We start from the raw sequence: 12,351 nt of genomic DNA on the forward strand, positions 1-12,351 counted from the left end.
AGAAGAGTGGTTTAGGGGCACAAGAGCATCAAATGAGCAGTAGTAAAGTTATTTTTCCTCCTGGAATTTCAAAAAAAACAGTGTTTTTAAACTAATTACTCTAAGTATTGCCATTAAAATGCAAATATTATTAGGGAATCATGCACTGAGCGTATTGAGCAAAATGTTCTTTCATTTCTTATCCCACCTGCTTGGAGCTCCTTACCTATTGTTAGCCTGTTAATCACCCTTGGCTGTGAAAATACAAAGGCAGTTTTCCCCCTGCTTGTGGTGCTAGTTATAGATTTCTACTAGAATGATCTGAGTATACCTGATGGTAAAGCCAGTATCAGAATGATGTTGCCAACTGGGTTCTTAACAAAGCTGTGGCGTTGTATCCAACTTGCATCATGAAGGCATCTTCCTCCCAATACCTACCACATCTATATTTAATATACATGACCTATAATTCATGTATATATTATGTAGAGCTCATCACTGTGAGCTCATCGGTCCGTTGGAAGAATTAAAAATACGTGCTCCCTCTCTTAGCCATCTGTCAGAAAATTGTGCTATCCTGATATTAGAACATGGCACACTACTGCTATCTGCTGGGAAGTGGTAAAAATGCAAATCTACAATGTCTAGGAGATGAATGGTATCACTTGAAATTTTGCAGTGAGCAACCCAAACACCATATGGGACAGCCATGAATTAGTAGGCAGGAGGTTAGCAAAATGGCCTAGAGTATGGGCACTGGAGCCAGGTTTCCTGGGTTGAATTCCTAGCTTCATCCCTTCCTAGATGGTTACCTTGGTAATGTGATGTAACTTCTCTTTGCCTCCATTTCCTAATCTATAAATGAGGATAGTCATAGTACCTACTTCATGCGGTAGAAATAATGATTAAGTGTGCCAGTGCATGAAAGCCCTTGGAGCAGTGTCTGGCACAGGGTGCCATATGAATGTTTGCTGCCATGTCATTTTAGAATTTATTCAACAAGTACTTGCAAAGTGCCAGCCACAATTCTAATGTCCCAACAAATATTACTCCTTTTAATCCTCATAACAACCCTCTTGAGACAGGTAACAGTATCTGTAGAGGGACAACTCTGACATGTCACAAAATGGGATGCACTTGCAGACATCACATAACCCTCTCTGGGACACATGGTTGGATTGCCACACTCCAAGGGGATTCTTTTTTTTTTTTTCAAAGCACGCGGTGCCACAGGGGCTTTTTTTTTTTTTTTATTTTTTTTATTTTTGGCTGTGTTGGGTCTTTGTTTCTGTGCGAGGGCTTTCTCTAGATGCGGCAAGCGGGGGCTACTCTTCATAGCGGTGCGCGGGCCTCTCACTATCGCGGCCTCTCTTGTTGCGGAGCACAGGCTCCAGACACGCAGGCTCAGTAGTTGTGGCTCACGGGCCTAGTTGCTCCGCGGCATGTGGGATCTTCCCAGACCAGGGCTCGAACCCATGTCCCCTGCATTGGCAGGCAGATTCTCAACCACTGCGCCACCAGGGAAGCCCTCCAAGGGGATTCTTATCACCTCCCCCAGAAGGGCTTAAGACTCAAGAATGGGAAGAGCGGTTCAAGATTCCCTGTCCCTCATCGAGTTCACAGGTTGGGGGTGGATGTTGTATGTGACTGTGTATGAGGGCGAGTGGGAGGCAGGGGAAACTTGCTAGAGCCCAGCCTCCTTGGAGTCCACCCTGGAACCCAGCTGATACAGGCCTAGACGTGGCTGCCCGTTCAGTACCACGGAAAGCTCCTGGGTGGGAGCCTAGCCTAGATCTCAGGACCCCGCCCCTTCCCAAGGCCCCGCCCAGATTTAAAGATCTCTCCAACAGTTTAAAGAAGTGAAGGAGGTCTGGGCGGGGTTGCACACCAATGTCCAGAGCTGATTACACCCTGATTCCCCCACAGAGACAGAGGATGCCCTGGTGGGGAAGAGGACTTTATTGGGATATTAATGCGGGACACGTGGGAGAGTGAATTCCAGGGAACAACAGACAGTGGGACCAACTGGTGGTCCCCTTAAGGAACAATACATTAATGTACAAAATAAATTAAAGTGAGGAGGTCCCAAGCGGGGAGGCAGCTGGGAATACCTGGGGATTTCTTAGGGATGGAATTTGGAATTGGACAGGGGAAATAAGAACTTCCAGCCCCCTCACAAAGGGTGTGAAAGGAACTTTTTCAAGACCCCTCCCCCAGGCTGGGAGTTGGGGTTCTGGGGCTCCAGGAAGAGGGAAGGTCTGGGCTCAGCCAGAGGGGTGGAGGGGGCTGGTTCAGGGTCGTTCCTCCAGGAAGCGGTAGGTGGGGTTCTCATAGCCGTGACGCTGCAGCTCACGCAGCTGCTGCTCTTCCAGGGTCAGCATGGGGTCCACCTGCAACAGGGGCAGGGGAGGCGGAGTGGGCCACAGGGACCTGACCGCAGACCTCACAGCCCCTCTACTCCCAGGCTCTGGAAGTCCTCCGCATTCCAGGTCTCTGCCTCTCACCTCCACCACTCCATGGCTGATAGCCCCGTAGGGTTTCTTCCTGCGCAAGAGCAGCATGGAGAGGATGACCAGGGAGCCGCCACCCGCTCCCATGATCAGCAGACCAGACACAGCCTCTCGGGACATGCCTGTTCCAGCTGGTGCCTGCAGGGAGAGGAGGTGGGGCTGGGGTCATCTTGGAGGCTCACCAGGGCCCTGTGCGGCTTTGGGAGTCACAGCCTAGCCACTGAACTCTGACCTCTTCCCCTAAGTACCCAGAATATTCCTCCTCTTACCAGCTCATCTCTCTGAATCTCCGATGAGTGGAAAGGAAAACCCCTTGGAACAGACACATTCACCTGGGGAAGCAGGAGGTGTCAGGGACCCAGAAGTCTGGGCCTCTGCCTCCCCCTCCCCTGGGCCCCAAGAGGGCATCCCGCAGCCCTCTTCTTCCCTAGGACCCTGAAGTCCATGTCCTCAGTCCCTTCTTTCCTCTGAGGCCAAGGAACCCAAACCCCTAGCACCTCCTCCTTCAGACCTAGGAGTCCAGGCCCCCTGGCCCATCCTCCCTCCGGTGCCCGCGGGTCCAACTAACTTACCTTTCGTTCATACTGCTCCAGGGGGGACATCTTCTCTTTCCCAGAGGATGCAGCATCTTGTTCTGTGGACCCTACCCCCCAAATCCTATCTCATTCCTGAGAGTCCAGAATGGTGCTACCCCCGCCTGAAGAGGGGGTCAGAAGGGGCACCAGACTCCATCCCAGGAGGCCTGGGGTTCCCCGTGTACGGGCCCTTTTCCATCCTGGGCTCAAGGACTCAGAGGGATTTGGTGGCTGGGGGCTACTCTGTGAGATACTCACCTTTTGGAGGGGCCATGGGGGTGTCTGCTGGCAGCCAGAGGAGGCAAGACAGGTGGAACAGTGAAGAGAGGAGAGCATCACCAAAGATAGTGTGGGGAAGCCCCCTCCCAGAGGCCGAGGAAGGAGGATCGAGGACCCTACAGAGGCCTCTACAACCTCAGACATTCCTTCCCACCCTCTTCCGCTCACTGTGGTGGCTAAGACATCCCCAGATTTTAGGGGATTAGAATTGAGGTTGGGGGCCTGTACCCCAAAGTCTGGGATTATGTATATTTGGGTTAACTCACCATCCTTGGAATCCAGGGGCTGCAGCCCACCCTTGTCCTCATTGCTGCCCCCCGGGGCAGGGGCTTCCAATTCACTGGGGCCCAGGTGTTCAGAGTGGAGGAGTTCCTCTGAGGGGAACATGCAGAAAGGTGGTGAGGTTGTGAGCATGGGGATCCACAAAACAAAAATGGGCGAATGGATGGCACTCTAACAATAGAGTGACTGGGGGGGAGCCACACGTGTGACCTGGGGAAGTGGAGCTGTGTGTTGGAGGATGGAGTTTGAAGTTCAAGATAACAGCCTCCTTAAAGGCAGGAGAATTAGGGTTTGGCATGGGACATCCAGGAGGAAGTCACGGTAGATCTGGGGGTCACACTTTCTGGTATTCATGCTCTTGTGAAGGCCCTGCAGCTTGAATCTGGACTGGGTTTGTGACTTGCTTTAACCAATAGAAGGTGGGCCCAAGTCTTAAGAAGACCTGGCAGTTTCCACTTGCACGGTATGGGGAGCCTGAACCACCATGTAGGAAGTCCAGCTCCCCTGTTGGAGAGACCACGTGGAGGGCCTCCATGGAGAAGAGAGGCCCTGAGCCTACATAGAGAGGGAGAGAGGCTCATTTGTGCCAGAGTCCCACCCCTTAGCTGACCTTCTAGCCAAATGTAGTGACACGCTTGACTACTGACAAGACCGGCAGAAGAAGCACCCAGCAGAACCCAGAGCAGACGGCAGAATCATGAGCAATGAAAATGGTTGATTTAATACAGCTATAACACCTGGTACATGCTGTCCTATGACCAGAAGATGAAGATTTCCTATCCTCAGTGTGCATTTGAATTACTCAAAGAAGTTGTTAAATGCAAATTTTCCATCCATGTCTCAAAAGATTCTGATTCAATAGGTGTGGAGTGAGGTCCCTAAACTTGCATTTTTAACAAACTTTTCAAGTGATGCTAGTAAAGGTCCTTGAAGGACTGTGGACCATTTTTAAAGACAGACTGGAATAAACCTTGGTTTTCCAAACTCAAAAAAAAAAAAAAAAAAAGAAAGAAAGAAAGAAAGAAAAAAGAAAATGGTTGATTTAAGCCACTAAGTTTTGGAGTTTGTTACACAGGAATAGATAGCTGAAATGGCAGGGTAGTCAAAGGCTGGGGGTCAGGATTGGGCACTCACGGATCTGGGGCCGCAGCTCCTGAGCCAGGCGTGGGTTCTGGTCAAGCAGCCCCAGGCTCTGATTCATCCTTTCCTCGATTACTTGAAGGTGAGTCTGCACCTGTGGGGGAGTGAGTATGAGGGATGAACTGAGCAGTGCAGGCTAGAGATGGGGAAACGGAGGCAGGGTGAAGGAGGAAGGTCAAGAGGGTCCAAGCAAAATTAGCACATACAATGGACAGGAAGTAGGGTACAAGGGCCAGGAACTGGGCCATGGGAGGAAGGAAATTGGAGAAGGAGAAGTGGAATACAATGAAAAGGAAAAGATGTACAGAAGACAGGCTGTGAGAGTCTTGGGAAAGAAAGTAAGGAAGAAGGAAAAGGAGTAGTTGCTAGGAAAGGTGGGGCACAGGAGACAAGGTAAGTATAGGGTACAAGGAATATGGTATAGAAGATGGTAAGTGGGTAGGAGGGGCAGAGAGTAGGGTCTGAGGAATAGGAAGTGAGGCTTGAGGAGGTTCTGAAGAAGGAAGTAGAATTGGAGGGTCATATAGAAATGATGTGGTTCAAGGGCAAGACTTGGAGTTCAAGAGCATAGAATGGAGTATTCTTGGACAGGAAGAGGACATCCAAGAAACAGGAATTAGGATCTGAGGGCACAGAACAAGGGTTCCAGGGAGAACAAGTGGGGTTAGGGAAAAAGGAGAGTTGAGGGAGAGGAACAGGGTTCAAGGCACAGGAGGGGGATTCTAGGAAAGGAAGTAAGAAGCCAAAGGACAAGAAGTGGGACCAAGGGACAGAGAGTGGGAATTCAAGAAAGGGGTCAAAGGCACAGGGGTCGGGGAGGCAGCATTCCAGGGTCAGGAAGTAAGGATCTGAGGGACTGGAATGTGTCCCAAGCACAGAATGGGGTGGGGGGGCGGTTCCAGGGATAGGAAGGAGGTTCCAGGGACAGGAAGGAGGTTCCAGGGATAGGAAGGAGGTTCCAGGGATGGAAAGAGGGTATGAGGGGCAAGAGAAGAGTTTCAGGGATGGGGTCCAAGAGGCCGGGGTCTGAGGGGCAGCTGAGTACTCGGGAGCTGGAAGAGTCTGAGCACCTGGAAGCGCATCTGCTGGGCCTTCTCGGGGTCCACAGCAGCCACGTGCTGGTAGTGCCTCAGCGTGTGCCTTTGCTCCTTCTGCTCTGCTCGCAGGTAGCGCCGCAGGGCCAGCAGGACTCGCTCTGGCTGTGGAAGGGATGAAGGCTGCCCAGGCCTGCCCCAGCCCTTTCCACCCCCTGCCCTCTGCCCCCACGGCTCCCGCACCTGAGGCGGATCCCCCTGCAGTGCCGCCAGGAAACCTTCCAAGGCAGCCCGGCGCTGGTCGTTGATAAGGGCGATGACTCGGGTGGCATGCGTCTCCACCAGGCGCTGCCGCTCACCAGACACCTGCTCCTCCAGGGTCTGCAGAATGGACTGGAAGTGCTGGCGAGGGGGTGGGCACAGGGTCAGGAGAGGCGCAGTGGGGTGAAACCCGGGTCAAAGGCAGTCTGGAAAGGTAGGGCTAGAGGGTCAAGTGGCGGGGGAGAGGGAGGCGTGCAGTGGATCCAGGCCCGGGCAGAGTCAACCTGGGGTGGGACTAGATGACAGGAGACTGACTGGTGGAGCTGGGGCTGCAGGGCCAGGTAGAGTGGGGGCAGGGCTAGGCCTGCTGGGAGCCCCGCTGAAGGTGTTCACTGCATGGGTGGGAACAATCTAGGAACAGAGCTGGCCTGTGTTGAGATGAAAGGAGCCAAGTATTGTAGGAAAGGTAGGGCTCAGGCCTGGGCGGGACCCACTGGAGACAGGCTGTAACTAAATAAGACTGAGCTGGGTAGGAGCAAGAGTCAAGTAATGGGGCTCAGCTGAGTGGGGTCTACACAGGGTAGGGCTGTACTAAAGTGAGGCTGAGAGAGGTAGGTCAGAGATTCATGAGGTTGGGACTACTGAGGAGGGATTGAGTAAAAGGGAGATTAGAGGGGCAGGATGAGTCAGGGAGCAGGGCCGAGCATCAAAGAGAGGCTGAGAAGGACCTGGCTGTGTCTGCAGGGGCCCAGCTTGGGAGAGGCCTCCAGAGCCAGCCCTCAGAGGTTAGGATCAAGTTAAGACAGGGCAAAACATGGCCAGTGGGAAGAGGAGGAAAGCGAAGTCAGGTTGGATGTAGGCCAAGAGGGGCCGAGCTGAGTGTAAGGGTGGGGCCCGGAGAGGCCCATTCAAGTAGGAAGGGGTGAAACTGGATGAGGCCAGACAAAGCCTTAGCCAGGCTGAGACCCAGTGTGCTCCAGGTAGTGGACAGGCCTGAGTAGGACACTCTGGAGGTTGTCCTACCTCATTCAGGGCCTGTCTGTCGGCTTTAGGCAGGTTCTTGGACTGGTTGTCCGCCATGGCCCATTCACGCATCACCTGGGGACAAGGGGAGCTTCAGGATCCTAGAATCCACCCTGCTCTACCCAGTGAGTCTCCCCCTGCCCCCATCCTTCTTCAGAGTCTCCAGATCCCTTAAGTCCCCCTGCCTCTTGGACTCCCAAGAGAGAGGATTCAGAAGGAATTTAAAGTGGAAGAGGACCATGCATCAGAGTTTCCATAGAATCTGGTGGCATCTCAGTGGGATTCGAGGTGGGTCAGAGATCCCTGGTCATCTTAGGGGTGGTGTTGAGGACTGGGGGTTAATGGGACTTGGGGACTCTTTAGAGGTAGTCTCAATGTGTCCCTGAGGAATTTCCTGGTATTTAGGGAGCTCTGTGTTATGGGGGATCCTGGGGCCCCCAGCACCATCACCTCGTTAATCTGACGCATCCTGCGCTCCTCCAGATCCATCTTGGCCCGCAGGAACCCCTCATGCTCGCTGATTTCTCCAGGCATGCCAAAGTACACGTCCACACCATCTGTGGGCCTCGGGGTGGGAGTCACTGCAAGGCCAGGAACCAGGGAGTCAGCCAGAAGCCCAGCTCCAGGTCTCCTTCCCTTCCCAGAGAACTGCATTTCCTAGAGCGCTCTGGAGACCCTCATGTGTTCACTTCAGCCATAGCTGCTGCCTGGCACCATGCGAAATGTGGTTCTGAACTGGGCCTGTTCTTGTAAAGCTTAGGAATCCATTACACTATCCTCCAAGCTTTCCCCCCAATAATCCTTCAGACCTACCAAATGACTCCTCCACTTCCGGGTACCCCCAAACCACCCTCCCCCTTTTCATTCCTCACAGGCTGCCCCTTCCACCTCTACTTTATTCAAAGCCATTCCCATCCCTCCCATTTCCCCCAAAAGGGCTTCTCCCCCACAGGTCCCTCCCAAAGAGGCCCGTTAAATCATCCTCCCCCCAGGGTGGAGGGGACTAGGGGTTCAGAGCCTGCCTCACCTTTGCTGACCCCTGCAGGGGGATGGGAGCTTGAGGGTGGGACTCTTTCCTCCTCTTCTTCCTCTTCAGCCCGTGGGGGCTCCACAAAGTAATCATCTACTGGCTGTAGGAAGGATTCCTCCTCTTCCTCATCCTCACCCCCCTCAACTCTGCCCCCGGGAGGCCACGACCGAGTGGAAGGATCACTGAGGGAGCAGAAGACCCAAGGCAATAAGAGCCTGGGCCCAGGCCCCCAGGCTTCCATCTCCTGCCTCAGGAGCCTTGGGTTGGGCATGGAGGCTTCCCTCCCACTCACCCAACTGCTGTCCCAGACGGGTTGGGGGTCACTGGAGGGGGGCAGCACACATACTCCACACCTCGGAACCGATCCGCGCCACAGGGCAAAAGCATGCCCGAGCCATGCAGGATGAGGCCCTGGGAGCTGCAGGCCTGCGGGAAGAGTGGGCCCAGATGCCAGGACTGTGGGGTAACAGAGGGTAGAGGGGGAGCCTGGATGCCTGGGTCTTGGGGGCTGATGGGGCTGGGAGCCTGGATTCCTGGTTCTGTCCCATTGGGAAGAGAGGGCTGAGGCCCAGACTCTTGGGTTCTGGAGGAGGATGGTGTTAGAGGACTGGACCCCTGGGTTCTGGGGGGGGTGAGGACGAGTGGGCTGGGTCCTGACCTCCTGTGCCTCCTGACGCCTCCGGGTTGAACTCTCGCACTGGTCCATGCGCTCCTGGTGCAAGAACCGGCAGCCTTCAGGCACCAGCAGGGCCTCGCTCACAAATTCACCCTCTGGCAAATGGGGGGCATCGATGTGAGACACTGCCACAGCCACTAGCCCTACCCTCCTCAGAATCCAGATCTCTTATCCTCATAGGCTTTTCTGTCCCACTCTGGACCCAGGCATCCAGCTCCCTAATGTGAGCCTGAAACCAGGGCCAGAATCTCACCCCTCGGAGACCCCCCCCCCTCCTTCCGTTCCCCTCCCCCAGCCTGTGACTCACCCAGGCAGCGGAAAGGCACAACCTGGTGGTGGGGGTGGGCACAGCGGCCACCCCGGGCATCCCCGCACCATTGCTCCATGGGGATGGCCTGCGTTGCCTGTTCCACACGTGCAATCTGCAGCTCCGGGTACATCTGGGGGCACCGGGTGGGGGTGATCAACCCACGGCCCCGCCTGCGCTTCTGCACTGGCCATGTCCCTTTTCAAGTCTCTAGTATTCATAAGGACCTCTCCTCCCTAGGCCCTGCTTCTCTGTAGAACAGGTCTTAGATATCTAAGCCCCTCAAGCCCATTGGCCACGCCCCCTAGTACCTCTCCCTTAAGCCACGCCATCCTTAGGCTCCGCCCCTTTGCCTGTCCAGTTTCTTTACGAAGGTCCCTCCATTGCCCAAAAACTCAATCCCTCTAAGCCCACCTCTCTTGTAGTCGCCTCTGCCCCTTCCCCCTATCAGGTTTATCTCCCCATAGATTCCTCCCTTCGTTAAGCCTCGGCTCTCTCTCTGGCCTCTCAGTAAGTATCCCTTCTCTTTGTGTTAGACCTGCTTTCATAGCCACGCCTCCTAGCTTTACACTCTCCCATTGGGTTCCACCCCGTTCCCAGTCACGCCGGTCCAAAAGTCTTTTTGTCTTAGCCCCGCGTCTCCTTTGGTCATGCCCACCTACACCTGCTTTTTAAGGAGTCCACCACATTAGTGCTAAACTCCGTCTCTTCACTGGACACTTTCCTCAGCGGGCCGTCTTTGCACGGTTCTTCCCCTTTCCTGACCTAGTTTTCAAAAACAGGTCCTGTCCTATCCTAACTTCACCTCTTTGTTGGCCACGTCCCCTAGTTTCCCGTGCCTTCTTGGATCCCTCATCTCCCTGGACCTTGCCTTTGCACGACTAGCTTCTCACGCGCGACCCGGCCCCAAGTTGGATCCCCTTTCTTGCTGGCCACGCCTCTCCCAGTAGGTCCCGCCTACCTGTCTGCAGTACTCCAGCACGCGTTGCGGGTCCCGGAGACAGCGTCGTGAGAGCTGTGGGTCTGGTTCCCAGCGGCCGGTACGCAGGTCCCGGTGAAGGGTTGGGCGCCCGCATAGTCCAGCCACCTGAGCAGACCCTGGGGCCTGGGGGTGGGGACGGAGGGGTCAGCGAGGGCACGGGGGACGCAGGCATGTGAGTCCCCTTGTCCTTTGCTCCCTAGGACCCAGATATTCACACCCCCAGCACCAGCCCCCTCCACCAAGCACCGCGCACCGCCTCCATAGAGGTTCGGTTCCCCGGGAAACAGCTCCCACAGGGCGGGGGCGCCCCAGCTCTGCCGTTGCTATGGCGACCCGGGTCCCCCGGGATTCTCGCGGCCTTGTTGCCGCGGAGACAGGCTCCGCCCTCACCCCAGCTCAGCCGCACTAGAGCTGAAAGGGTTAAACTTGAATGGCGGGGGAGGAGGTCAGAACCCAGGCGTTCTGGCCCCTCCTCCCTCCATCCCTAGCTCATGCTAGCATTCTCGGGTGCAAAGACCACAAGGCCTGGCTTCAGGGCCCTGCAGGCCTGGACACCAAGTCCTTGAGGGATGTAGAGCTACATCCTGGGTTGGGGGGCGGTGGCTGGAGGCCTAGACTTCTGGGTCCTAGGAGCCTTGCGGGAGGCCTCATATGGGTCCAGAGGATGCAGGGGGCCCGGATTCTTGGCTGTAGGTGCCTTGCTGCCTGGTGGGTCCTGTTCAGGTGGGAAGGGTCTGGGGCTGAGTCACCTAGGTCGAGAGGGTCTGAGGGGGCTGGACTTCTGGGACCAGGGGCTCTGGAAAAGCCAGTTCCTACGCTGGGGGCTGGAGGGGACTGGGGCGACAGATGATGAGGGAGATGGGGCCTGGACTTACGGTTTTCTGAATGCCTAGTGCAGTTAGCGGCGCCGGGGAGGCCAGCCACCTAGCTGGAAAGACTTCGCTTTCTGCTCTGGACCTGTCCGCATCGGGGTCCAGAGGCCCGGTCCCGCCCCTTCCCCCATCCCCTTCGACCCGGCCGGGCCTCACCTCGGCAGCGCTGGGACTCCCACCGGCCAGGCTCCCGACGGCGAGCTGCGCGCGCAGAAGCAGCAGCAATAGTGGCAGCAACAGCGGCAGCGGGCCCAGACCGCGAGCGGCGGGGCTGGCGGGTCCCATGTCCCGGCCCTCGCGCCCTCACGTCCCCAGCACTTCCGCCCGGCCCGGCCCGGCCCCAGCGGTGACAGGAGCTCCCAGCGCCACGGCCGCCGCCGCCTCCTCCTCCCGCCGCCCCCGGGCTGCGCCGGCGCCGCCAGCCCCGCCCCGCTCTGGCCCCGCCTTCCTGGCCAGGACAATAGCGTGGCAGCTCTGCGCACAGTGGAGAAGCTTGGAAACCCCGGGTGGGAGCCTGCGCCAGGCCTCCGCCGCCTTGAGATTCCAGGCGTCCCACCCCATGCACGGCCTAGCCAGGAGTCTGGGTCACGGGCTTCGTGGTTGTGGATTTTGAGTTCTCCCTCAAGACTCTCAATCACCAGTTTTCCCTTCCCTCGGACCCAGATAATCACAAATCATCTCCCTTCTCTTCTAGGGATGCAAGCATTGGAGAGCGGCCCCCACCCCCAAATCCTCTCTTGAGTCCCAGGAATACAGGCCTCCAAAGTTTCCCCAATCAAGAACATAGCACTTGAGACCCAGTCCCCTTCTCCCTCAGATCCAGGAGTCTGTGTCCCAGGTACCTTCTCTCTCAGGACCAGAGACCAAGCCCTCAGCCCTTTCTCCCTACGACCCACGAGTCCAGGCCTTCTGCTCTGCTTCCCAGGACCCCCAGTCATCTAGACCTTTAACTCCTAGATCAAGGATTCATGAACCAAAGCCCCCAGACCCTTTCTTTAAGGATGAGCTGAGTCAGGCAGCCAACACCTCAAGATAGGAGTTGACCCCCATCCTTGCTGTAAGGATCAGGACATTTCTATTTTCCCACCCCTAGCCTCTCCTTTGCCCCCTCCCCTTCAGGGCTCACTTCTTTGTCTCCTCAAAATGCAGTGTAGAATTGTCTTCCCCAAGCTGACTGGGGCAGTCCTGTCATGTGTGTGCATCTGTGCATGTATGTTTGTGTAGATGTATCTTAAAAGAGCCTAGAGTGCTCAATGGGTAGCAAAGGGCTGGGGGGTGGCTCACGGTTTTTTCTACAGCCACTTCATAGTCTAGGGTAAGAAGAAGGGCCTTGGGGCAGCTTCGATGGACCCCTTCTTTGATAGACAGTAATAATGCCAGGAGAATCTCTAAGACATTCAC

At 55.8% G+C, this 12,351-nt stretch overlaps 1 protein-coding gene across 5 annotated transcripts; it reads right to left on the reverse strand.

The window, feature by feature from the left end:
* Positions 1 to 1,920: 1,920 nt before the first annotated feature.
* On the reverse strand, positions 1,921 to 11,339 carry APLP1 (amyloid beta precursor like protein 1). Of its 5 annotated transcripts, none has more exons than XM_059904915.1 (17): positions 11,107 to 11,339; positions 10,058 to 10,201; positions 9,097 to 9,229; positions 8,772 to 8,884; positions 8,406 to 8,539; positions 8,111 to 8,295; positions 7,534 to 7,664; positions 7,084 to 7,158; positions 6,043 to 6,201; positions 5,836 to 5,964; positions 4,760 to 4,859; positions 3,610 to 3,717; positions 3,323 to 3,346; positions 3,062 to 3,132; positions 2,759 to 2,821; positions 2,484 to 2,627; positions 1,921 to 2,369 (listed from the first exon to the last, which is right to left on the reverse strand). In XM_059904915.1, exons 1-17 carry the CDS (start codon positions 11,233 to 11,235, stop codon positions 2,271 to 2,273), a joined length of 1,941 nt encoding a protein of 646 aa, XP_059760898.1. In that variant the 5' UTR covers positions 11,236 to 11,339; the 3' UTR covers positions 1,921 to 2,270. The 5 variants fall into 5 exon arrangements, with proteins under 5 accessions (XP_059760898.1, XP_059760897.1, XP_059760899.1 ...); XM_059904914.1 differs by having other exon boundaries at positions 3,323 to 3,349; XM_059904916.1 differs by lacking the exon at positions 3,323 to 3,346.
* Positions 11,340 to 12,351: the final 1,012 nt, after the last annotated feature.

Source organism: Balaenoptera ricei, chromosome 19, assembly GCF_028023285.1.
Source record: "Balaenoptera ricei isolate mBalRic1 chromosome 19, mBalRic1.hap2, whole genome shotgun sequence".
In the NCBI taxonomy this organism is placed as follows: domain Eukaryota; kingdom Metazoa; phylum Chordata; class Mammalia; order Artiodactyla; family Balaenopteridae; genus Balaenoptera; species Balaenoptera ricei.